Source organism: Malaclemys terrapin, chromosome 20, assembly GCF_027887155.1.
Source record: "Malaclemys terrapin pileata isolate rMalTer1 chromosome 20, rMalTer1.hap1, whole genome shotgun sequence".
Classification (NCBI taxonomy): domain Eukaryota; kingdom Metazoa; phylum Chordata; order Testudines; family Emydidae; genus Malaclemys; species Malaclemys terrapin.
The window spans coordinates 9,276,715-9,300,550 of NC_071524.1; the positions used below are offsets into that span (position 1 = coordinate 9,276,715).

General features: G+C 43.5%; 1 protein-coding gene across 1 annotated transcript in view; it reads left to right on the plus strand.

The window, feature by feature from the left end:
- LOC128826383 (myelin-oligodendrocyte glycoprotein-like) overlaps positions 1-23,836 on the plus strand; it is a 28,774-nt gene that overhangs the window by 4,059 nt on the left and 879 nt on the right. Inside the window, exons 2-9 of the mRNA XM_054009637.1 lie at positions 8,199-8,307; positions 10,580-10,927; positions 14,403-14,423; positions 16,206-16,289; positions 17,278-17,298; positions 17,914-18,024; positions 21,269-21,295; positions 23,167-23,190. Of these exons, the coding sequence (XP_053865612.1) occupies positions 8,238-8,307; positions 10,580-10,927; positions 14,403-14,423; positions 16,206-16,289; positions 17,278-17,298; positions 17,914-18,024; positions 21,269-21,295; positions 23,167-23,190 (706 nt within the window). The 5' untranslated portion in view covers positions 8,199-8,237. The remainder of the gene's footprint in view (positions 1-8,198; positions 8,308-10,579; positions 10,928-14,402; positions 14,424-16,205; positions 16,290-17,277; positions 17,299-17,913; positions 18,025-21,268; positions 21,296-23,166; positions 23,191-23,836) is intronic.

Here is a 23,836-nt window from a genome sequence, read left to right on the forward strand (position 1 = left end):
TGGACTGGACCTTCTGCACAAGGAAGGGCCCCAATCCTTTCTGGGAAGGGTTGGAAGGACTTTGGCCTATGGAGGCCCCACGATGGGTGGCCTCTGGTAAGCATTCAGCATGCATATAGGAACGTTTATTGTTTTTAATGTGTTCTATGTAATGCTTTCCCCTTAATAATGAATGTGCTTGCTTAGAAAGAAATGTGTGGTAACTTATAACTTGTCTCCATTCAAGAGAGGTGACGGTCCAGGGGTGGAGTGGGGTGGGTTGGGCGTGGGGGTGGGGGCGCTGGGAGTCTGAAAGCAGGTGCCCTTGGTGGAACATGAGGGGGAATACAGGTGAATTTGCCCAGAACTGTGACAAATATCATCTCAGTTATTGGTGACCCTAACATCAAACAGTTCAACACAACACTCCTCACTTTGACTGGAATTATACTGATTCTCATGTTCTGCTTTTTGACCACCAACACTGCTAACCTGACTCCTATGGCATTGCTTTGCCTGCCCATTCAGAGGGATGCTTTACAAACAGGGAAGGGACATCTCTTCCCCCAAGCTTTTTGTTCTTAACATTCTTTCAGCCTCTGCCATAGAAATCCTCAGACAAATGTGCAGGACACAGAAATAACATTTCCAGTCACCCAGAACATCTATTTGACAAGTTCAGTCTCTGTATATGCCTGATCCAATGCCTAATGAAGTCATTGAAAGTGTTTCCACTAATTAGAATGAGCAATGAATCCAGCCCTGCATGAGGAAATTACATTGAATAATTACTTTTTATATTAGTATAAAATAATGTGAATGTGACAGAACTTTATTTGTCCAGCTACTAAGAATTCATAAATAAACCCTCTGTAATAGCACAACACTATTAGTGAAAAAGAAAGCACAATATCTGGTCTGTAGGTAATTGTCAGAGCTGTTTGCACAAACCATTGTACACACTAAACCAACATGGGTGTGTAGGTTGCCATACGCTTTAATAGATAATCTAAAATTTCCTTTCAATATTTACTAGTCTAAAGTTCTCAGATTCATGCAACAAAACCCAAAGAATAAATAACACAGCAACATAACACAGCTGGCATGATTTACTTTTGGGTAGACACTTTGCATATTTTGTGGTTTGAATTCATTTAAAGGATTGAACTGAATATTCATATAGTTGTTTAAAGTATTTACCCAGCTTCATCTTTGCTGAAATTTTAGTTTTATTTCATGCAAAATTTACATTACATGAATATTAAGTATAACAATGGCCTTTGAGGGATCTGAACCTAGTACTTATAGATTTGAAAGCACTGACTACAACTGCCCAGGGTGCAAGCAGACTTATATACCTGTGTACACACTGTAGTCACCAGAAGGGGGGAGAAAGCCATGTTGTTTCAGCGTGAATTACATACATACTCGCACTGGCTGGAGTAGGCCACTCTGTGCCTCAGCACTCCACAGAAATTCAGCTCCCAACATAGCACCCAATAATGATGCCATCACTAAGGCTGTCTGTGGTCACTGAATCCAGGCTTCCTGGATCTAAAGGCACAATCTTCTACTGTCTCTGATAAAGAAACACAATGATCAACTTGAAGTCAATAGCAGACTCATAAAGCTCTCTACATGGTCTGGGTAGTAGCTGGAGAAAAAGAGACAGACTGTTATTATGGGTTACATTAGATGGGATGGTTATGTGCTCAAATCAGGGAACTGCCAAAGCTAAGGCTGTCTGTGTGCATTGGTTCGGTGAGGGGGTGTCCACCCTACACAGGACTGTAAGGGGTTAGGGTGGCCACGTAGGCCCATTAACTTCACAGACTGCATTTGGAGTGAGAGCCAAAGAGCAGGGAATTGATGACAAGGAGGCTCAGCTGGGCAGGAACAGCTGGGGCCTATAAAGCCAGGAAGCTGGCAACATAGATGGGTGATTGCTGAAAAGGGAAGTCACCCCCTGGGAAAAGGGAGGAGGGTTTGAAACTGCTACACCCAGAGCAAGGAGCGGAAACAGGAGTTCCAAGAAGCAGTTGAGGGAAGGAACAGTGAGGGTTGGGAGAGGAAAACCCAGAACTGCTGGGTGTAGGGTCCCTGAACTGGAACCCAGAGTAGAGAGTGGGCCCAGGTTCCCCTACCAGCCACTGTGGACATGGCAGAGGACAGCAGACTGCCTGGGAGTTTTGGAACGACTTTGTTACACCTACCCCAGAAAGGGGGAACACATATGGTGACCCGGCTGGAGGGCCAAATCATGAAGAGGAGGCTGCAATTCCTGGAGTGACAGGGGTCTGCAGTGTGAGAGGACAACAGGAGAGACACTGCTGGGGGTGTGTGTGTGTGTGTGTGCGCGCGCAATGCCTGGCCAGAGCTAATCCCCAGGACAGCCAGCAGGAGGGCACTAGCTGTGAGTGACAGGTTAATTGAGAATGAAATCCCCAAATTCATAGACTCTTAGAATTTAAAGCCAGAAGTGACCACTGTGATCATATAGTCTGATGCCCTGCACATTGCAGGCCCTGGACCCTCATCCCCCCACTCCTGTAATAGACCCATAATCTCTGGCTGAGTTACTGAAGTCTTCAAATCCTTATTTAAAGACTTCAAGTTATAGGGAATTCATCATTTACTCTAATTTAAACCTGCAAGTGGCCTGTGCCCCATGCTAAAGAGGAAGGCAAAACACACTGAGGGTCTCTGCCAATCTAACCTGCAGGAAAATTCCTTCCTACCCCAAACATGTTAATTAGTTGAGCTGTTAACATATAAGCAAGACCTATCAGCCAGACAGCTGGGAAATAATTCTCTGTACTAACTCGGAGCCCTTCCCATGTAGTGTCTCCTCTGTGGCTGTTAGGGATATTTGCTACTAACAGTCACAGATGGGCCATATGCCATTGTAGGCAATTTCATTATCCCATGAATTTATCAAGCTCAATCTTGAAATCTTGAAATTTTTGCTTCCACTGCTCCCCTTGGGAGGCTGTTCCAGAATTTCACTTCTCTGATGGTTAGAAACCGTTATCTGATTTCAAGTCTAAACTTGTTGATGGCCAGTTTGTATCCATTTGTTCTTTTGTCAAGACTGATGCTTAACTTTATCCCTCTGATGTATTTATAGAGAGCAATCATATCTCCCCTTAGCCTTCTTTTAGTTAGGCTAAGCAAGTCAAGCTCCTTGAGTCTCTTCTTGGAATGTGGGTTTTGCATTCCTCTGATCACCCTAGTAGCCCTTCTCTGCATCTGTTCCAGTTTGAATTCATCTTTTTCAAACATGGGAGACGAGAATTGCACACAGTATTCCAGATGAGGGCCCACCAGTGCTTTGTACAATGGTAATAACACCTCCCTATCTCTACTTGAAATACCTCATCTGATGCATCCTAGGACAGTATAAGCGTTTTTCATGGCCACGTCATATTGGTGGTTCGTAGTCATCCTGTGATCAACCAATACACACAGGTCTTTCTCCTCCTCTGTTGCTTCCAACTGGTACATCCCCCGCTTACACCAAAAATTCGTCGTCTTAGTCCCTAATTGCATGACTTTGCATTTTCCAATATTAAATTTAGTCTCATTTCTATTACTCCAGTTTTCAAGGTTGTCTAAATCTTCTATGATATTCTGGTCTTTCTCCATATTGGCAATACCTCCCAATTTTGTGTCATCTGCAAATTTTGTTAGCACACGCCCACTTTTTGTGCCAAGGTCATTAATGAAAAAGTTAAATAAGACTGGTCCTAAGACCGATCTCTGAGGAACTCCATTAGTAACCTCCCTCCAGCCTGACAATTTACCTTTCAATATGACCTGATGTATTCTTTCCTTTACCCAGGTCCTTATCCACCTTACAGTTCTAGCATTAATCCCCATCTTTTCCAATTTAATAATTTCCCATGTGGAATTGCATCAAATGTCTTACTGAAATCCAGATAGATTAGATCTACTGCATTTTCTTTGTCTGAAAAATCAATCTTCTCAAAGAAAGAGATCAGATGGGTCTGGCATGATCTACCTTTTGTAAAACCATGTTGAATTTATCCCAATTACCATTTTCCTCTATGTCATTAACTACTTTATCTTTCAAAATTTGTTCCAAGATCTTGCTAAAAATTGAGGTCAAACTAACAGGCCTGTGGTTTATTGGATAACTTTCCTCCCATTCTTAAAAATAGGAACTATATTAGGAATTCTTTAGTCATAGGATATGACCCCTGAATTTACAGATTCATTAAAAATCCTTGCACATGGGTTTGCAATTTTATGTGCCAGTTCCTTTAATATTCGTGGGTGGAGATTAGCTGGGCCTCCCAATTTGGTCCAACTAAGATTTTTGAGTTTGACTTCCACCTCAGATGTGCTAATTTTTACTTCCATATCATCATTCCTATTAGCCACTCTGCCACTATCCCTAAGCTCATTACCCTTATTCAAAACTGAGGCAAAATATTTGTTTAGGTGATGTGACATGCCTAGATTATCTTTAATCTCTCCCCCCTGCCCACCCCATCATCAGTGCTTGGTGGTCCCAGTTCTTTCTTTGATTTTTTAAAATTATTTGGCTATAGAACCTTTTACTATTGGTTTTAATTTCCTTTGCAAGGTCCAGCTCTGCTTGGCTTTTGGTAGCTCTCAATTTTTCCCTACACTATATGACCTCTAAAAGGTAGCTTTCCTTGCTGATCCTTCCAATCTTCCATTCCTTGTAGGCTTTCTGCTTTCTCTTAACAACATGTTTGAGATGCTTGCTCATCCACTTTGATCTGCAAAACTTCCCTACAATGTTTCCCCCTTGCTTGGGATGCAGACTTCAGATAGTTTCTGCAACTTTGACTTAAAGTAATTTCAAACCTCCTCCACATTAAGATCTTGAGTTCTTCAGTCCAGTCCATGTCCCTAACAAATTCCCTTAATGTTTTAAAGTTTGCCTTTTTGAAATCAAAGACCCTATTAGCAGGCCTTTTTTAGTAATCCTTCTATTTAGTTTAAACTGAGTTAGCCCATGATCACTCATACCAAGGTTGTCCTCTACAACCAGTTCTTCAGTGGGGTCCCCACTACTTACCAATGCTAAATCTAGAATGACATCACCTTTAGTTGGTTCAGAGAGTATTTGGTGAAGAAATCTGACAGTTGTCGCAACCAGGAATATCTGTGCTCTACCATTATTAGGAGCACTTGTCCTCTAATCAATATCTGGGAAATTAAAGTTTTCCATTATGACACAATTCCCATCAGTATTTATTTCATTACAATATTAAAGAGGTCTCTATCCATATCCATATTGGATCCTGGGTGTCTGTAGCATACCTCATGCACTATCCCAGGGGTACCTCTAGTAGCTTTTCTCCCCCAGGTGAGTTTGACTTAAACAGGTTCTGCTTTATCCAGTCCATCACTTCTAATTTCTTTTCAGTCTAGCTCATCAATAATATACAAAGCTAGTCCACCACCCTTCCCTTTATTTCTGTCTTTCCTGAACAGCACATATCCTTCAATACCTGTACTTCAATCATTAATAATATTCTACTATGTTTCTATTATCCCTATAATATCTGGTTTCACTTCCTACACCAGTAGTTCTAGTTCCTTCATTTTGTTATCTAGACTTCTTGAATTGGTGTACAGACATCTTTGTTATTTCTGCTTGGCTTCACCCAGATTCCACACCTGACTAGGTACAGTCATTCTACTGCCAATCTTGCCTACCTGACTGTTAGTGTCATGGGTATCAGCACTATCTTTCCTTTTGATGTCCATTCTACTGCTCCCTGTTGTTCCTTTCTCCATTGCTCTGTCTTCTCTTACTTGATTTTCCTCCCCCTCAATGTTAGAATCAGGCGTGGAGATTCCATGAGCATCTTCCAACTGTCTCCCATGAATTCCTAATTTAAAGCTCTTTTAATCAGTTGTGCCAACCTCCATCCCAGAAGTCTATTTCCCTCCCTACTCAGGTGGAGTCAATCCCATGAGAATTATCCTCTGTCCATGAATGCCTCCTAGTGTTCGAACATCCCAAAGCCTTCCTTATAGCACCACTGCCTGAGCCATCTGTTGATCATCATAATCTTGTCGCACCTTCGTTCTCCTCCTCTAGTGACAGGTAGAATCCCACTCAAGATCACCTGAGCCTCCATTTCCTTGTTTCTCCCTCAGCCTGGCATAGCTTCCCTTGATTCATTCCAGTGATAATGTAGCAGTATCATTTGTTCCCACATGAAGGACAGTCAGTGGATTCTTTCCTGCTTCCATTAGGATCCTCTTCAGCCTCAGGTCCACATCCCATATCTTAGCTTGCAGCAGACAGCACACTCTTCCGTTCTCCAGATCAGTTCTGTTCTTCTTAGTAGGCCATCTCCAGTCATTTATACCTGCCTCTTCCTGTTGTTGGTGCAATTCTCTGACCTTCCTCCTTCTGTTCTTTCTTGGGCAAGTCTTTCCTTCTGTTTTCACTTGGACTTAAAGTTGCACCACAACTGTATGTAAGGGTTCAATTCTGCACCCACTGTATTCAATGGAGTTCAAATTCAAAGAACTTCCAGTGTCTGAAGTCTCAGGCACTTAATGAATGTATGTTGCCATAGCAATAAGTGCTTTAAAATGCTGATTGATAGCTAGGCAGGTAGATTGGATTTTAATATTGGCGCGAAGAATAGGTAATGTTTTAAGTACAGAAATAGTCAGCGGGTAAGCAGTGCCTCAAGGGTAACATTTTCAAAAGTGACTTGAAGCAAAAATTATATAGTTAACTACCACATTGTTTGCCCAAGCAATTAAAAGAAATGAAATTATAATATAACAGATGCCATAAATCGCACCCTGCCTACGTGGCAAACAGTAGCATATAAGTCTTGTCAGGTAGAAGGAAATACTCATTTTGTCACTGTGTAAACTAGCCTTATTAACTCTGCCATCATGGGGTCATTCCCTGAGTATAGACGTCAGCATTTTTTATGTCAAGGGACAATTAGCAAACAAACAAACAAAAAAAACAAACAAACCTGCCATCAGAAACCAGTCTAGTAAAAAAAAGCCTCAGAAAATCCATTGGTTTTCAATTGTCTCCAGTTGGGCACTCAAAATTGCTAGTCACTTTGGAAAATCTTGACCATGGACCTCCCTGGGACTATGCCTGGAGTAGGGTACCATTCAAGGAAAACAAAATTTGGTCCAATGGATTTATGTTAAAGCTGATCTGCCCCCATTTCTCTGGACTCCGCTGTATGAGCATTGGTTTGCAAGGCCTTACACAAAACATGATGGCATTTCTCTGTTTGGATGGGAAATAAATGAGTTCCTGCTAGATAACTGAGTACTGAAACATCAGGTGATCAAGACCAATTTGGTTTATTCAAGTTGGGTTTCCCTGACTGAAGACATGTTACAGACAGGAAATTACCTACCTACATTTAGGTCACCAAGCTATCCACTTACACTCGGGTTGAGGTGCTTAATAATCTACAGGTCTTTTAAAGCCCCTCAACCCATTGTTTATTTCATATTACAATTTGCAGCTAATTGCATAACTTATTATTGTCCAATTACTATCAAATGTCAACCGTGCAGTTAATTGCTTAGACAGTTACATTTAATAAACTCCAAATTTGCAGCATAAAAAAGATCACAACAGTTTTGGCCAATGAAGACAATAACACTTTAAAATTAGGGCTGTCGATTAATCGCAGCTAACTCACACAGTTAATTATCCTGGGTTCTGGGCTGGTTGGTTTGTACAGCCTGGACTGAAGCTTGTGCTGCTGCAGCGTCACTGTTCCAGGACTTGAGCTAGCAAGATTAAAGAGCTCACAGGCAATGCCTGCAGAATAGACACGCCCTGCGTCTCTGGCCCATTGTGCCTCAGGGAGAGTCAGTGCCCCCAGCAGCCCTGGAGAAGGCCAGGTGCAGTGCCACGCTTGGAAAGCAGTGGTGCTGGAATCACATGGCCTTGCCCTCCCCGAGCACTAGGACTATGACAGTGAGTGTCCCTTCCGCCACAGCAAAGGTTCTCATGTGATCTCCCACCTCCATTCACTCCCACACTGGCTGCACATAATGACACCCCCCCCCATATTGTTTAGCTTTCCCTGCAACATGCAGTGATACAAAAGGAAGGGAAGGAACAGCTTGGTGTATTTCAAGGGGGAATAACGAGAAATCAGGTGTCTTGTATGTCTTAGCATCTGTGTCTATTTTGATTGCTGCTCTCATTTCAGATCAGCCCCTGTGACTCTCCCACATGAGCTACCAGAGGCATGGAGCTACGGGGACAGCTCTCCAGCTGCTTGTTCTGTGCCATACTCCTAGCAGCAATTCCTTTTTCAGGTAAAAGCATTGTCGGTAAAAGCACTTCTCCGCAGCACAAAATCCTGGAGAGAGACCCCAAACCTGCACAAAACCCCTGCTGGTATCTGTGTTTCAGCAGAGAAAATGATTTTGTTCATGTTATTGAGATACAAACAGGCGGCATTGGGGATCTGGTCCTGGAAGCATCTGGATGCTCTCAACTCCTACTGAGCTCAGCATCTCACATCAGGTTCTCAGCACCTTGCAGTTACAGAGCCTTTGTTAGCCCTGGTTTCCCCAATGGGATGCTCAGTTGATCATGAACCTGCTGTCAGTAGGAGGTGGAGTTGTGCTATTTGTCTTCTGTGGAGATCTGCCCCAATTCTAGCCATCGGGGAAAGATGACCAATGAAAACCCTTAGTGTAGAAAAGAAAAATACACAATTTGACTTGGTTGAGTTTATCCCAGTTTTAAACTGGATAAGCTGCACTAGTGGAAATTGCATCTTGGTCTGTTTATATCTGTGGGTTGCACTGGTGCCCCTAGTGGCTGATGGCTGGGATCAGGGCAAACAGTGGGTGGACATTTTCATTTGAAACTTTTTTTTCCAATAGAAAAATGTCCTTTTCCCAACAATGACCATTTTCTGAAGATTTTTTTTTAATTTTATGATCTTTCAACAGACCTCCTTTTCCCCTTTCTCCATTCCCTCCCCTCATTTCTTATTTTATAACTGAAAAAGGAGAAAAGTGAGAAAGAACACAGAAGCTGCTTCCCCCCCCAAAAAACAAACAAAAAAATCTTCTCTTTAATCAACACATTGGAAAACTTTGAATTGTTTCACAAAGAAAGGAAAAAAAGAGATTTTTTTCTACATTTCTTGAAACATATCTTAACGTTTTCCAAAAGCTCTCATAGGCAAGCCCTAGAATCTCCCAGGCAGGCTCTTGTTAAATATTTGACACATTCGATCTGTTATACAATGTCTTGTACTCCAATGGTGCAATAACAAAACTGAACTTCATTCTTCTTTGACTCCCATCTGTCAGCGCAGCAGTTACGATGGGGTCTGAGTGGCGTCTTTCCACTGCTTTCGGTCTTGAACCAGCTTCACGGCTTTGTTTGTCTTTAAAACTTTTTGTTCTATGTCACAGTTTCTATCCAATGCATTCTCAGTCTTCTTCTATTTCTAGTTTCTTGCATTCTGGCATGTATAGCCATATATGGTATCCTTTTCAGGCCCATTCCTGACATGTCAAACCACCATGGTTATCCTTCTTGAATCTTCTGCAACAGACTTGTTTCTTGCCCTATCCATTTTCTTATCACTTCATTTTTTATTTTCTGCAGTCTGGAAACTCTCAGTATTCCCCCCAGCCAGTTCATTTCTGCAGTCAATATTTTTCCATTAGTTGACTTTCCTCATACTCCAGTATTCCTACCTCCACAGAGGTATCAGCAAGGCATTTGTCTCAAACATACTGAGCTTCTTTGTTATAAACATGTCTTTAGCCTTCCAGAGGTGGCAGATTTTTCTGAATGCAATAGCAGCTTGTATGATTCTTCTTATGTCATTTTCCTCATTCCTATTCTTTGATACTTTTCCTAAAGATGCACAATTATTCCACTTCTTCTAGTTCTTTGTCTCTGACTTTGATCTTTACCTCTTCTTCTTGTCTTCCAATTGCCATAATTTTTGTCTTCCCTGTGCCGATGCTTAGTCCAAACTTTTCTACTTTCCTGGTCTACATTGCCAGTAATTCTCTGTAAATCCTCCTTGGTCAATGCTATGAGATCAATATCAGTTTCAAAGCTAAGGTTTTTAATAAGAATACTAATCTGAGATCCTTTTTACTAATTAACAATAACAATAGCAATCAAGTACATATTTGCAGAGTATTTCCATTCTTTAATTTATGAAAATAGATTCCTGTCCCACCTGTTGGAATTCATGGCTATTACAGACACCATCAGTTTTATTCTGGACAAACCCTCAGGATATGATTACAATGCAGTCAGAGGACTGATTGCAGCTCAGGTAGGAATATCTGTGCTAGCTGGAACGTAGCTAGCTTCGTTAAAAATACCACGGGAGACACAGCAGCATGAACCCCTCTGTGCACTAGGAATGTGAGTATGTACCCAGAGTTCCAGGCGGGCTTATACAGCTGAAGCCCATGCCGCCATGAGTTCATTGCTCTTTTTAGCCAGGCTAGCTACATTCAAGCTAGCACTGGCATATCTACTGAGCTGCAATCACTGCCACAGTTGCAGTGTAGACACTTCTTCATTTAGGTTTCCTTCTTTCAGAGAGTTTTGAAGTCAACTCATCCCCAACTGTCACTGGGATTGTCGGCCAGGATATGCTCTTATCCTGCCAGATCTCCACCAGGACACAGCCGGCCAATATGGAAGTGCAGTGGAAGAAAATCATCCTGGCGAATATAGAGATTGTCCATGAATACAGAGCCCAGACAGGCCAGGATGTGCCAGGGCTGAACTACCAGGGCCGGACTGTGCTGTTAAAGGATGGATTCAGCTCTGGGAATGTGTCTTTAAAGCTGAAGAACATCCAACTGGCTGATAGGGGAACATACAACTGCATTGTGAAGTCTAATGAGTGGAGCGCTGATGCTACAACTGAGCTACAAATTGCAGGTTGGTGATTTCATTGGCAGGGTCAGATTTTGCCTGTCCATGATGCAGATGTGCAGTGAGAAGAGAACACAAGGCTCCTTGTCCCTCTCTGCGACCTGTATGAAGGCCAGGCAGAACTTCAGGCCCTGTCCCTCATGGTGCCCTGAGGGTGCTGAGCAGGAGGCAGACCGAGCTCAGCCCCACATGAACCAGCCAGTGGAGCTACCAAGCTCTGCAAGGGGCTGCAAGCTGCATGTAGCAGCCTGTGTACACCTAGGAGCTATGGGGTAGGACAACTTCCCACCAGCCCCTTACTCAAAAGTGTGCCTCTACGGGGCAACTGAGCCCTAAACGCAGACAGTATGAAACACTGGGCCTGATTTTCAGTCACACCAAGGACTCCTTATGCTGCAATGGCAGTGTAAAGGGGTCTTCAAGTGGGGAGAAATGGCCCCATGAGAATAAGCCCTGGCCGGTCTCTGACAGGCTTAATGGCTTTAAAGACACTCAGCATCCAGCCTCCAACAGAAGGGCAGATTGGGATGTGTTAGGCACCTGGGCAGAGCACAATGCACCATGGATATCCTCTGCTTACCAGGCCCCATGGGAACCAGCTCCTCTAACTTAAACCAGGGGGCTGGGCAGGCCTTACCTAGCCCCAGAATACAGAGAGAGTGAAGGTGGCTTAAAGGACTTTGTCTCTTCCATCCTTGCCCAAGTGCAGGGACTAGGGAGCGGCCCAGACCTCTGCGATCCCGGTCTAAGGACTTGTGTGAACTTCAGTGTAGACAAACACTACAGCAACAGGAGGGGTTCTGCCATTACAGTAGTGAATCCATCTTCCTGAGAGCCGAAAGCTGGGTTGACAGAAGAATTCTTGCATCAACCTAGTGCTTTCAACACTGAGCTTAGGTCGACTTAACTGCACCATTCTAGGGTGTGGATTTTTCTCCCCCCACCCCCAACCCCTCTGAGCAATGTAGCTGGGTCGACCTAACTTTTGAGTGTAGTCCTGGCCTGAGTTTTGGTATTGGCATGTGGCATTCTGGAGGCCAGGCAGCCGTGAAACTTGCCACTTACTGTGGAGACTCGCCATGATCTGAAATCCCCTGGAGAAGCAGGTGAAGAATTTCTTTGAACTCCAGCAGGAAAAAACACAGAAATTAGGACAGTGCCCTGAGTTAAAAATAAAGCCATAAGAAAGGGACAGTGCTGTTTTCCAGAAGATAGTCCCTTCCGAAACTCTCTCTTGTTGCTTTAGCTGTTGCTTCTTTGTCCATTGATGTGCTGGGTCCCCAGGGCCAGGGGATTGACCTAGCCTGCAGGTCAACGGGGTGGTTCCCCAAACCTGAACTCCACTGGGTTACAAAAAATGGGCAGGATCTGCAGCCTGTGATCAAAACAGAGCAGGATCGTGAACTTCTCTCCAGTGTTCTGAGCCATGTCACAATCCTGGGAGAGGAAACTGGAGAAATCAGCTGCGTTATCCAGACCAACCTGTAAGTGATGACTGGCCAATAGCTAATGTAGCAACACTTTTATGTAAAAAAAGGCTTCAGAGGTGATCCGGGGCAATTACAGGCTGATATGTCTAACTTCAGTACCAGGCAAATTGATTGAAACCATAGCAAAGCGCAGAATTCTCAGACACTTGGATGAACACAATATCTTGGGGAAGAGTCAATGCAACTTTTGTAAAGGAAACTCATGCCTCACCAATGCTTTGAGTGAGTCAACATGTGGACAAAGGTGATGCAGTGCATACAGTGTAGCTGGATTTTGAGAACGCCTTAGACAAGGTCCCTCACCAAAGGCTCTTAAGCAAAGTAACCCATCATGGGATAAGAGGGAAGGTCCTCTCATAGATTAGTAACTGGTTTAAAGACAGGAAAGAAAGGGAAGGAATAAGTGGTCAGTTTTCAAAAGGGAGAGCGTTAAATAGTGGGGTCATCCAAGGATCTGTGCGGGGACCTGTGCGGTTCAACATCTTCATAAATGATCTGGGAAAGAAGGTGAACAATGAGATGGCAAAATTTGCAGACGTTCATGTTAATTCTGTTTGCTAACCTTTTTATTATCTCTCTTAGCCTAACTTTGCAAAGCTAGATGGCACTCTTGGTTAACTATTCTGTGTTAATAGATGTAATATGACAATTTTTGAAGGCTGCAGCCGCTCAATTCCAGAATTTCAGGGAGTGTTCTAGATATCAATGGGCAGAACCCTGTCAATTTTGGTGGAAATCTGCAAACTGGAAAGGGGAAATGGAGGTCCCATGCGCCTGGATAGAAGAGCTAGCATAGCACTTTCAACTCCTTCTATAATTATCTCTAGAGCAAAGAACCAGTTGATGGCATAAATAACACCTTTCAGCATAACAGCTCCCCCATCTCATCTTTGCCCTGTGTCCCAATAGAATTTAAAAATGGCGAAACACTGAGAGAGAAAGGAAAGAAGAGAGTAAGATTTTCCATCCCAGAAACCCGTGAGCAGAACACTGATAAGTCTGCATTCTTTGTTCTCTACTTTCAATAACACCAAAACGTTTATTATGATAGATTATGAGTAACATCATAATAAGAAAAGGTAAGAACCATTGGTGAACTTCAGTGTAGACACAAAATACAGCAACAGGAGGGGTTCTTCCGTCACTGTAGTGAATCCATCACCCTGAGAGGCGAAAGCTAGGTTGAGAGTAGAATTCTTGCATACAGCTAGTGCTGTCTAGCCTGAAAGAGAAAGAAAAGAAGAGAGAAAGGAGAATAAGATTGTGGGGGTAGGAAGGTGGTAATGGAGATGCATCTGAAGAGAAGGGTAAGGGGGCTTCACCCAGGACCTCCCCTATGGAGGGGTCATGGGGCACTTGGCCTGGGGACAGAGTGGATGGAGGGACACACAGATTCCCTGGCATGGGGAAAGGTTGGGAGGCTGCAGGGAGCCCCTGAAATAGAGGGGAAGGGGATGGGGTCCCACAGGGAGTTGTGCGCCGATGGACAGATGCAAGGAGCCCCTGGTGCGTGCAATGAGCTCAGCCTGCATAAGCTATGGACTGTGTGATCCCCCAACCCCTGTTTGCAGGGGCCTGAGGCATGTGAGATGCTAAGAACCCACAACTCCCAGTGACTTCAGGGTAACCTCCGGGAAGCTGGTTAGCATGTGTGTAGGGTCTTTTCTTGTTTTCTTAAAACAATACTTCCTTAAACACAATGCACTTACCTATCACACCATTTGCCAAACACACACAAAAGAAAAGAAGTGATTAGCTAAAGGACACCAACAATCTCACTGTTTCCGCATAGGAAACAGACACAAATGATGCTTACAAGGTAGAGGAAATATTCCTTTTGTCACAATGGAAATTATTTGATTAGTACGATGTGGGCACACTCTCTCCTTCACTGGGGCTTCTGATCTATTTCCCACCCCAGTGCACATATATGAATGCACAGTTTTGAGGAAACAATGTGTAAAACATTTTCTTTCTTTTTTTCCCCCCAGAAACCTCTGAGGAGATCACTGGTAAGTCTGCATTCTTTGTTCTCTACTTTCAATAACACCAAAACATTTATTATGATAGATTATGAGTAACACCATAATAAGAAAAGGTAAGAACCTTTGGTGAACTTCAGTCTAGACACATACTACAGTAACAAGAGGGGTTCTCCCATCACTGTAGTGAATCCATCTTCCTGAGAGGCGAAAGCTGGGTTGACAGAAGAATTCTTGCATCAACCTAGTGCTTTCAACACTGAGCTTAGGTCGGCTTAACTGCACCACTCTAGGGTGTGGATTTTTCTCCCCCCACCCCCAGCCCCTCTGAGCAATGTAGCTGGGTCGACCTAACTTTTGAGTGTAGTCCTGGCCTGAGGAGTATTGGCATTGGCATGTGGCATTTTGGAGTCCAGGCAGCCATACAACTTGGCATTTACTGTGGAGACTCGCCATGATCTGAAATCCCCTGGAGAAGCAGGTGAAGAATTTCTTTGAACTCCAGCAGGAAAAAACACAGAAATTGGGACAGTGCCCTGAGTTAAAAATAAAGCCATAAGAAAGGGACAGTGCTGTTTTCCAGAGGATAGTCCCTTCTGAAACTCTCTCTTGTGGCTTTAGCTGTTGCTTCTTTGTCCATTGATGTGCTGGGTCCCCAGGGCCAGGGGATTGACCTAGCCTGCAGATCAACGGGGTGGTTCCCCAAACCTGAACTCCACTGGGTTACAAAAAATGGGCAAGATCTGTAGCCTGTGACCAAAAGAGAGCAGGATCATGAACTTCTCTCCAGTGTTCTGAGCCAAGTCACAATCCTGGGAGAGGAAACTAGAGAAATCAGCTGCGTTATCCAGACCAGCCTGTAAGCGGAGACTGGCCGATAGCTAATGTAGCAACACTTTTATGTAAAAAAAGGCTTCAGAGGTGATTCGGGGCAATTACAGGCTGGTAAGTCTAACTTCAGTACCAGGCAAATTGATTGAAACCATAGCAAAGCGCAGAATTCTCAGACACTTGGATGAACACAATATCTTGGGGAAGAGTCAATGCAACTTTTGTAAAGGAAACTCATGCCTCACCAATGCTTTGAGTGAGTCAACATGTGGACAAAGGTGATGCAGTGCATACAGTGTAGCTGGATTTTGAGAAAGCCTTAGACAAGGTCCCTCACCAAAGGCTCTTAAGCAAAGTAACCCATCATGGGATAAGAGGGAAGGTCCTCTCATAGATTAGTAACTGGTTTAAAGACAGGAAAGAAAGGGAAGGAATAAGTGGTCAGTTTTCAAAAGGGAGAGCGTTAAATAGTGGGGTCATCCAAGGATCTGTGCGGGGACCTGTGCGGTTCAACATCTTCATAAATGATCTGGGAAAGAAGGTGAACAATGAGATGGCAAAATTTGCAGATGTTCATGTTAATTCTGTTTGCTAACCTTTTTATTATCTCTCTTAGCCTAACTTTGCAAAGCTAGACGGCACTCTTGGTTAACTATTCTTTAGCGTAACTTAGAGTTTCAGGCCTCTGTGTTAATAGATGTAATATGACAATTTTTGAAGGCTGCAGCCGCTCAATTCCAGAATTTCAGGGAGTGTTCTAGATATCAATGGGCAGAACCCTGTCAATTTTGGTGGAAATCTGCAAACTGGAAAGGGGAAATGGAGGCCCCATGGATCGCCTAGCGCCTGGATAAAAGAGCTAGCATAGCACTTTCAACTCCTTCTATAATTATCTCTAGAGCAAAGAACCAGTTGATGGCATAAATAACACCTTTCAGCATAACAGCTCCCCCATCTCATCTTTGCCCTGTGTCCCAATAGAATTTAAAAATGGCGAAACACTGAGAGAGAAAGGAAAAAAGAGAGTAAGATTTTCCATCCCAAAAACCCGTGAGCAGAACACTGGTAAGTCTGCATTCTTTGTTCTCTACTTTCAATAACACCAAAACGTTTATTATGATAGATTATGAGTAACATCATAATAAGAAAAGGTAAGAACCATTGGTGAACTTCAGTGTAGACACAAAATACAGCAACAGGAGGGGTTCTTCCGTCACTGTAGTGAATCCATCACCCTGAGAGGCGAAAGCTAGGTTGAGAGTAGAATTATTGCATACAGCTAGTGCTGTCTAGCCTGAAAGAGAAAGAAAAGAAGAGAGAAAGGAGAATAAGATTGTGGGGGTGGGAAGGTGGGAATGGGGATGCATCTGAAGAGAAGGGTAAGGGGGCTTCACCCAGGACCTCCCCTATGGAGGGGTCATGGGGCACTTGGCATGGGGACAGAGTATAAGGGGGAACACACAGAGTCCCTGGCATGGGGAAAGGTTGGGTGGCTGCAGGTTTTCCCTGAAATAGGGGGGAATGGGATGGGGTCCCATAGGTAATTGTGCGCGGATGGAGAGATGCAAGGATCCCTGGTACATGCAATGATCTCAGTCTGAATAAGCTATGAACTGTGTGACCTCCCCCAACCCCAGTTTACAGGGGCTTGATGCATTTAAGGTGCTAAGAACCCACAACTCCCAGTGACTTCAGGTAACCTTCAGGAAGCTGGTTAGCATGTGTGGGGGGTCTTTTATTGATTTCTTAAAACAAGCTTTCTTAAACACAATGCACCTATCACACCATTTGCCCAAACACATAAAAGAAAATAAGTGATTAGCGAAAGATCACCAAAAGTCTCCCCCTTTCTGCATAGAAAACAGACACAAATGATTCTTAGAAAGTAGAGGAAATATTCCTTTTGTCACAATGGAAAGTATTTGATTAGTAAAATGTGGGTACACTCTGTCCTTCACTGGGGCATCTGATCTCTTTCCCACCCCAGTGTACACATATGAATGCACAGTTTTGAGGAAACCGTGTGTAATTTTTTGTTCTTTTTTCCCCCCAGAAACTTTTGAGAAAAACACCGGTAAGTCTGCATTGTTTGTTCTCTTCTTTCAATGACACCAACATGTTCATTATGATAGATTATGATTAAGATCATAATAATAAAAGGTAAGAACCATTGGTGGTCTGCAGACAAGAGCCCTTTTAGGCACTGTGACAATTTTAAGGAAAGTCAAAGGAGAACAAGTGCATTTTGAGAACCTAAAATGAGGGAATTCTGCAGAGGATTTAACAAATTCCTGACCACCCAAGCCTAGTGAATCAGTTTTAGACATTAGCTTTCCCCTTTTTATGCTTAAAGATTTTGTATGTTGTGAAAACTATTTGTTTCATAAAAAAACCCTCTCTGATGTAATATTGAGGAACAAAAATAATAAATGAAAAATTATGATGCTGTGCTTCTTTGTTTGTTTGTTTGTTTTGAAATCTTGACAGGTCTGTATCCATTTCATCCATTTCATTTGTCAAATAATTTTAATGGTGCTTCCAGCAAATACACACAACAAAAGACCCCAAACAACCTAGAATCGTTCTATATCTTTAAAACAGAAAGGCACTTCTGGATCAGGACAAATCTATTTGTTGGATATTTTCAGTAACTAATGACCTTTTTTTTTTTTTTTGTCTTGTTCTACAGAAAAAATGGCTGAGGCTAACTTAGACCAACAAAAGATTCTCGTGGGCACGATTGTTGTCCTCATTGTTATTATTATCATCGGGATCGTCTTCTTCATTTATTATTGTTTAAGTAAAAAAATCTTCCTTCTACATTTCTAGACTTCCTTCATATTTATAATATAAGGCCAAATTTTGCGTAGATAATGTTTGTGACATATAGGCTACTTCTGACCTAAACAAAATAATGTATTCCTCTTTCTTTCTTTTTTTAATTTTAGTTTTGTATATTGTTTTCAGGGTGGTGATTTTAAAATGTAACTGATTTTAGGGAATTGCTAGTCCTGTGTTTTTAAAGTTTGTATCTTTTTTATTGACTATTTTTTAAATTATTTTTTCTATTTATTTTAGTGTGTGCAATGGCCTATGGCTACGATACTATATTAAATCACTTACTCAGTCTTTACTGAAATTGGCATCAAGGGGAATATTTGATGAGGAGGGGCTGCAGTCTTTGGCCCACCACTTGCAAATGGTATAAATTATTACTAGAAACAGGCTCCAACATTGGAACCAGTTTTTGACTCAGTCCCTCACATATTTTTGGGTGTTTGGCTGCATTATTTTGGTTCAGTGCATTATAAACAGACAAACCATGAAATTTGTCTCAGGATCCAGATTTAAATTCTATCCCACCCCCCCCCACCCTGAGCAAAGGAGGAGGGACATTTGGCTTTAGAAACCAAGCCCAGGAAAACAACATCTCCCCATGCCCAATCGATAGGGTGCTCCAAGACCAGGAGCAATTTCAGCATATATTTGGTGGCATTTCCCCTGGTAAACTCTATGCTTTGGGGAAGGCCTAGGGCAAGGTTTCTTCTGCCACTGACAATAATGTCAGGTACAAAGCCAGCTCTCTTTTAGACCTGATCTGCTCTAAACAGTTAGGTTGACATAAGGCAGCTTAAGTCAACCTAACTATGTGTGTGTCACACTACAGCCTTGCTCGACTGATGTAAGTGCCCTGCTAAACTGACATAATAACTCCACCTCCACGAAAGGCATAGGGCTGATGTCAATTTAGTTATGGTAATACAGTGCCCGTGTAGACAGTTGCGTGAAATTGACAAGAAAGTCCTCCCGCTCCCAGCCGGGCTGCTCCCCAGGCTCCCTGCTCCAAGCCAGGCTGTCCCCTCGCTCCCCGTTCCCTGCTCCCAGCCGGGCTGTTGCCCAGGCTCTTTGCTTCCCGCCCAGAGCTGGACTGATCCAGAGGTCCCAGCTCCCTGCTTCCTGCTGGGAGCCTAGCTGCACCAAGGCTCCCAGATTCCCACTGGGTGTCTGGGCGGTTGTCCCATTCACAGCGGGGAGTATGGAGGCGAGAGAACAAACAACTGTCCCACTCCCGTTGGGGAGCATGGAGCTGAGAGCACAGGGGGGCTGCTGTGCTCCCAGCAAGGAGTGCAGAGCAGAGAGCAGGGATGGGGGGTAGCTGGGCTGCCAGTGGGGAGCATGGAACTGAGAACAGGGGTGGGGGAGGACAGCTGGCAGGAAGCCAGGAGGCAGCTCTGCTCCTGGTGGGGACTGCGCAGCTGAGTGCCCGGGCGGCTGCCATGCTTCCAGCAGGGTTTGCAAAACCGGGGGGGGGGGGGGAGTAGGGGGAACCCGCTGGGCTCACAGCAGGCTGGAGAGCTGGGAGGGGGCATGGGGCAGGGACCCTGAGGTAGCTGGGCTCCTGGCAGAGAGCTGTGAGCTGAGCTAAGAACCCTTTTAGGTCAGTGGAAGAGCTCATGGTGAGGATGTGCACCACCGACCAAAGGAGGGCAGTGTGGACATGAACCACTGCAGTAATTGCTGTGGTGCCTGAAGGTTGACCTAATATAGGTCGACTTAAGTTTCTAGTGTAGACATGTCCACAGTGTCTGAGACCTAACACTGCCTCAGGGAGGCAATATCCTCTTGCTCAAATCCTTTCTTGAGTGGTGGTGGTGTGGGGTGGTGACAGCCCTTCTGGACGTTCACCAGGAGGAAGACGGAAGTAAAGAGCTGGTGCTAGAGGATGGGTGTTCCAGGAATCCCAAATACACAGGTGGAACCATAGGCCTTGATCCTGGCAATTGTTCCACACACCATCTGGGTCTGCCTGGAAGGATATGGGATTGGGGCCATAGTGCCTGGGTATCCTTAAGCGTTTTAATCAGGACTGACACACTGAACTCTTATCATGGCAAGCAAGCTACCCAGCCAGTGCCGTAACCCTAACCGTAACCCATGTCCCTTTAGAGCTTTCCTCACCTAGTGTAGACACATTTCTTTTTCTGCATGATGCAGTTTGCTAAATTGGGAAAGAGGAATTTATAGCTACCGACCTGGGGCTAGATCCACAAAGGGGTTTAGGCACTTTAGATACCTACATCCAAAATTCAGGTCCTCAAAACCCCTCTCTACTGCCACCTGACCCTGTAATTGTCTGAAGTCCCTCAACACCTGCATTTCCATTGGAAAAATCCCCATGATGCCTATGTTTCTGCTGCTGGCATATGCAAAGCCACCTAAGTGCAGGGGACCAGGTGCCTAAGCTCACACCTAAGCCTCAGCAGGATAGTCAGACTAGGCATTGCCCACCAGAGCAGGCCTTGCACAAAATGATGCCATAAGAGGAGGTGTCACTAATGCCCTTATAGCCGTTAGCTCGCTAGTTAGACCACTCACCCCAAATGTTCAAGACCCAGATTCAACTCCCCCTTCTGCCTGACAGGAGCAGAAAGTTGACACTGGGTTGTAGCCTCCCCCACAACCCTTTTCAGGGGAGCGCCCTAACCACTGGGGTATTCTGGGACAAAGGTCACACCCCTGCTCCTCTCAGGCAGAGAAGGGACTTGAACCCAGATTTGTTAGTAAAAGGTGGTGTTTAGACCCCTAGCTCTCAGAGAGGGCTCATGACTGTCAGTCCTCAGTGGACTTCAGCCACTCCCTTCTCCTCAGCATTTCCTATTGGCTAGCTTAGGCATTTCCCTTCACAGCATGCTGGCTTTTGTGTAGCCCATTCTTAAGCACCTAACTCTCCCCACGCATTGTTTAGGGAGCGTGGGTGCCTAACTCTAGATTGTACACTGCACTGGGAGGCAGGGCACCTAGAGATAAGGCATTGCAACACTGAGTTATAGTCCTTTGTGCAGCTCAATTTAAAATATATAGTAGACTTATTACCCTGGTTGGCAATTTCTATTGAATAACACTGAGATTCTGTTTAATAAACACACACCGCTCCCTATCTATGGGGCTTTAGAATTTAAAGGCTGTAGGGTTTTAGGTAATGAGTAATTGCTATTTGCATCTCCATGGGTGTTTTCATATATTATCTCTGACGTTTATTTTAGGAAACAGAAGGAGAGATCCTGAAAAAGGTAACCAATGGGGCAGATCAATGTAAAGTTTTGCCAAGTGTTTATGTTTATTCAGATATAACATATATGTGTATATATATAACAAACACAAAAGGTAAGCAGAAAAAAATAATATTTGTGGTGACTACTAATTTCCCAGACAAATATGTAACCAGTGAATTAGCCAATCGGTTCCATACTTTTTTTGGAAATTTTAGGAAAAATCCCCTCAGCAGTTTTTGAGACATTAAAATTACATTTCCCCTCCATAGTTTAAGAACACTGATACTCCTAAAGGGTTAGATTTTGACTTAACCATGATCCTTAAGTATGGGTCAGTGCATAGCCGCTCTGTCCCAAAGCAAAGAGGAAGGGACTGGACTCAGAAAGGTACCATGTTGTGTGTTTCAATGAGACAGTTACACTCTCCCGCCCAGGAACTGTCCCAGCATAGAGAGGGAGGGAGGAAGAGACAGACACAAGAGACAATGGCCCCTGAACGTGCCTGGGATCCTGGGAGCAGTAAAGAAATACAGAGTAACACAAGGTAAACAATAGACAGTGCAGGCAGAAAATGGGCAAGGCTGAAGACATCTAAGATTAAATGCACTCTCAGTATGCAAATGAGGACACTTGATTCCGGCCCCCATGCACTACTAAGGCAACATACAATGGTTGCAGTTGAGTTAGAGGATTCCCCTGGCGTAGGCACAGCATAGCCCCATGCAGCTCTATACTGCTGTCTCTAAGATGTGATGTCAGGGGAATGCCCAAGGGTGGACTTGTAGTACACAGTCTACAGGGGATTCTGGGCTGAAATACATCCCATTGCACAGCCAATACAGCTTACTTAGGTGTACCTGAGCTACTTAGTACATACCTAGGGTCCTGGGTGGGATTGTACTCGGGTGGCTAGCCCATGCAGCCTTCCATGCTGCCTTGACTACATTGCTACTTTTAGCAAGCTGGATACATCAAAGCTAGTTCAGATATGTCTACACATGCTGCCATTGTACCTCCTGACTGTAGTGTAGACGTACCCTTAGGCATCATGCTTGATCCTAGACAGGACTAACTTGAGTGCAGATTTTCAAAGGTTGTGTTGGGTGCTAAACTCTTTTAAAAACCTGGCCATGGGAGGTGACACAGTAGGTCTCTCATTAATTCAGGGTCAGTTTCTGCTAAATTCCTGTCCTATTCATGACACCTTAACCTCATACACGCCACACTACACTAGCCATGGGTGGGGACCAGATCCAACCACGAGACATTTCTGGAATAAAGAACTTTTGGAAAACAAAGAACAAGTGTTTATTACTTTGAATGTTTTGAGCCTGACCTTCAGTTTGAGAAAAGAAGAGTAAGGGGGGATCTGATAACAGTCGTCAAATATGTTAAGGGCTGCTATAAAGAGGATGGTGATCAGTTGTTCTTCATGTGCACTGAAGGTAGAACAAGAAGCAATGGATTTAATCTGCAGCAAGGGAGATTTAGATTAGATATTAGGAAAATCTTTCTAATTCTAAAACTAGTTAAGCTCTGGAATAGCTCTGGAAGGAGGTTGTGAAGTCCCCATCACTGGATGTTTTTAAGAACAGGTTGGACAAACAGCTGTCAGTGATGGTCTAGGCTTACTTGGCCCTGCCTTACTTCAGGGAATTGGACTTGCTGACCTCTTGAGGTCCATGCCAGACCCACATTTTCATGTCATTGGACCAATTTATACCAGCTGAAGATCTGGCCCATATGTCCATAATATTAAATAGCAGAGGATTTCTGGGGATAATATGAAAATGCTGCAATAAATATTTGATGTAGATTGTCAGTGCTCATATGTGATATTTCTGTTAAACATTCTAACCGTCTCTGTGTTGCTTTGCTCTCTTTTGAAGGAACACTCATCAGTGCAGAAGAAGGTAGATATGATATTTCATCACTTAATTATTTAAAATCAATATGTAAAAATATGAAAACCTATTTCTTTCTCATAATAATATGTATAGTCCATTACACTTTCCATAGTTTTCTTGAAAGCAAATGCAAAATGTTTTGCTTTTCATCAGTATAAATAGGTGTTGTCAATGCAACTCATTGTATGGGACACATCTTCATAGATACACTGTGTGATAGGCACCCTCTAATGGACAGTCTCCCATTCATGATGACCCACACTCCACCTTCCCTCCCATTCACTACTGAATAACACCCGTGGGGGCAGCTACTACAATTGCTGCCATGGAAAAACATTATTGGGAAGCCCTGTGTATTGTTAGCTGCCTTTAGTGCTCTATCAGTGGTTCCCAAACTTTTTTCCTGCAAGCACTCCTGTGGCATCTGACTAAATTTCCTGGACCACTTTCATTTTTTATACATAAGTTTCATGTTGTTGTTATTATTATTCTGTTAGTAAGGTTAATTTAGTATTTTAAAATATATGTTTTGTAATTAAAATAAGAATTAAAAAGGAACCAAAAATAAACAGTCGGCTATCATTACAAGTTATCACATCAGACTGATTTTAACTTTAACTTAAATTATTTTATGGTGTAGTTCTGAATGGGC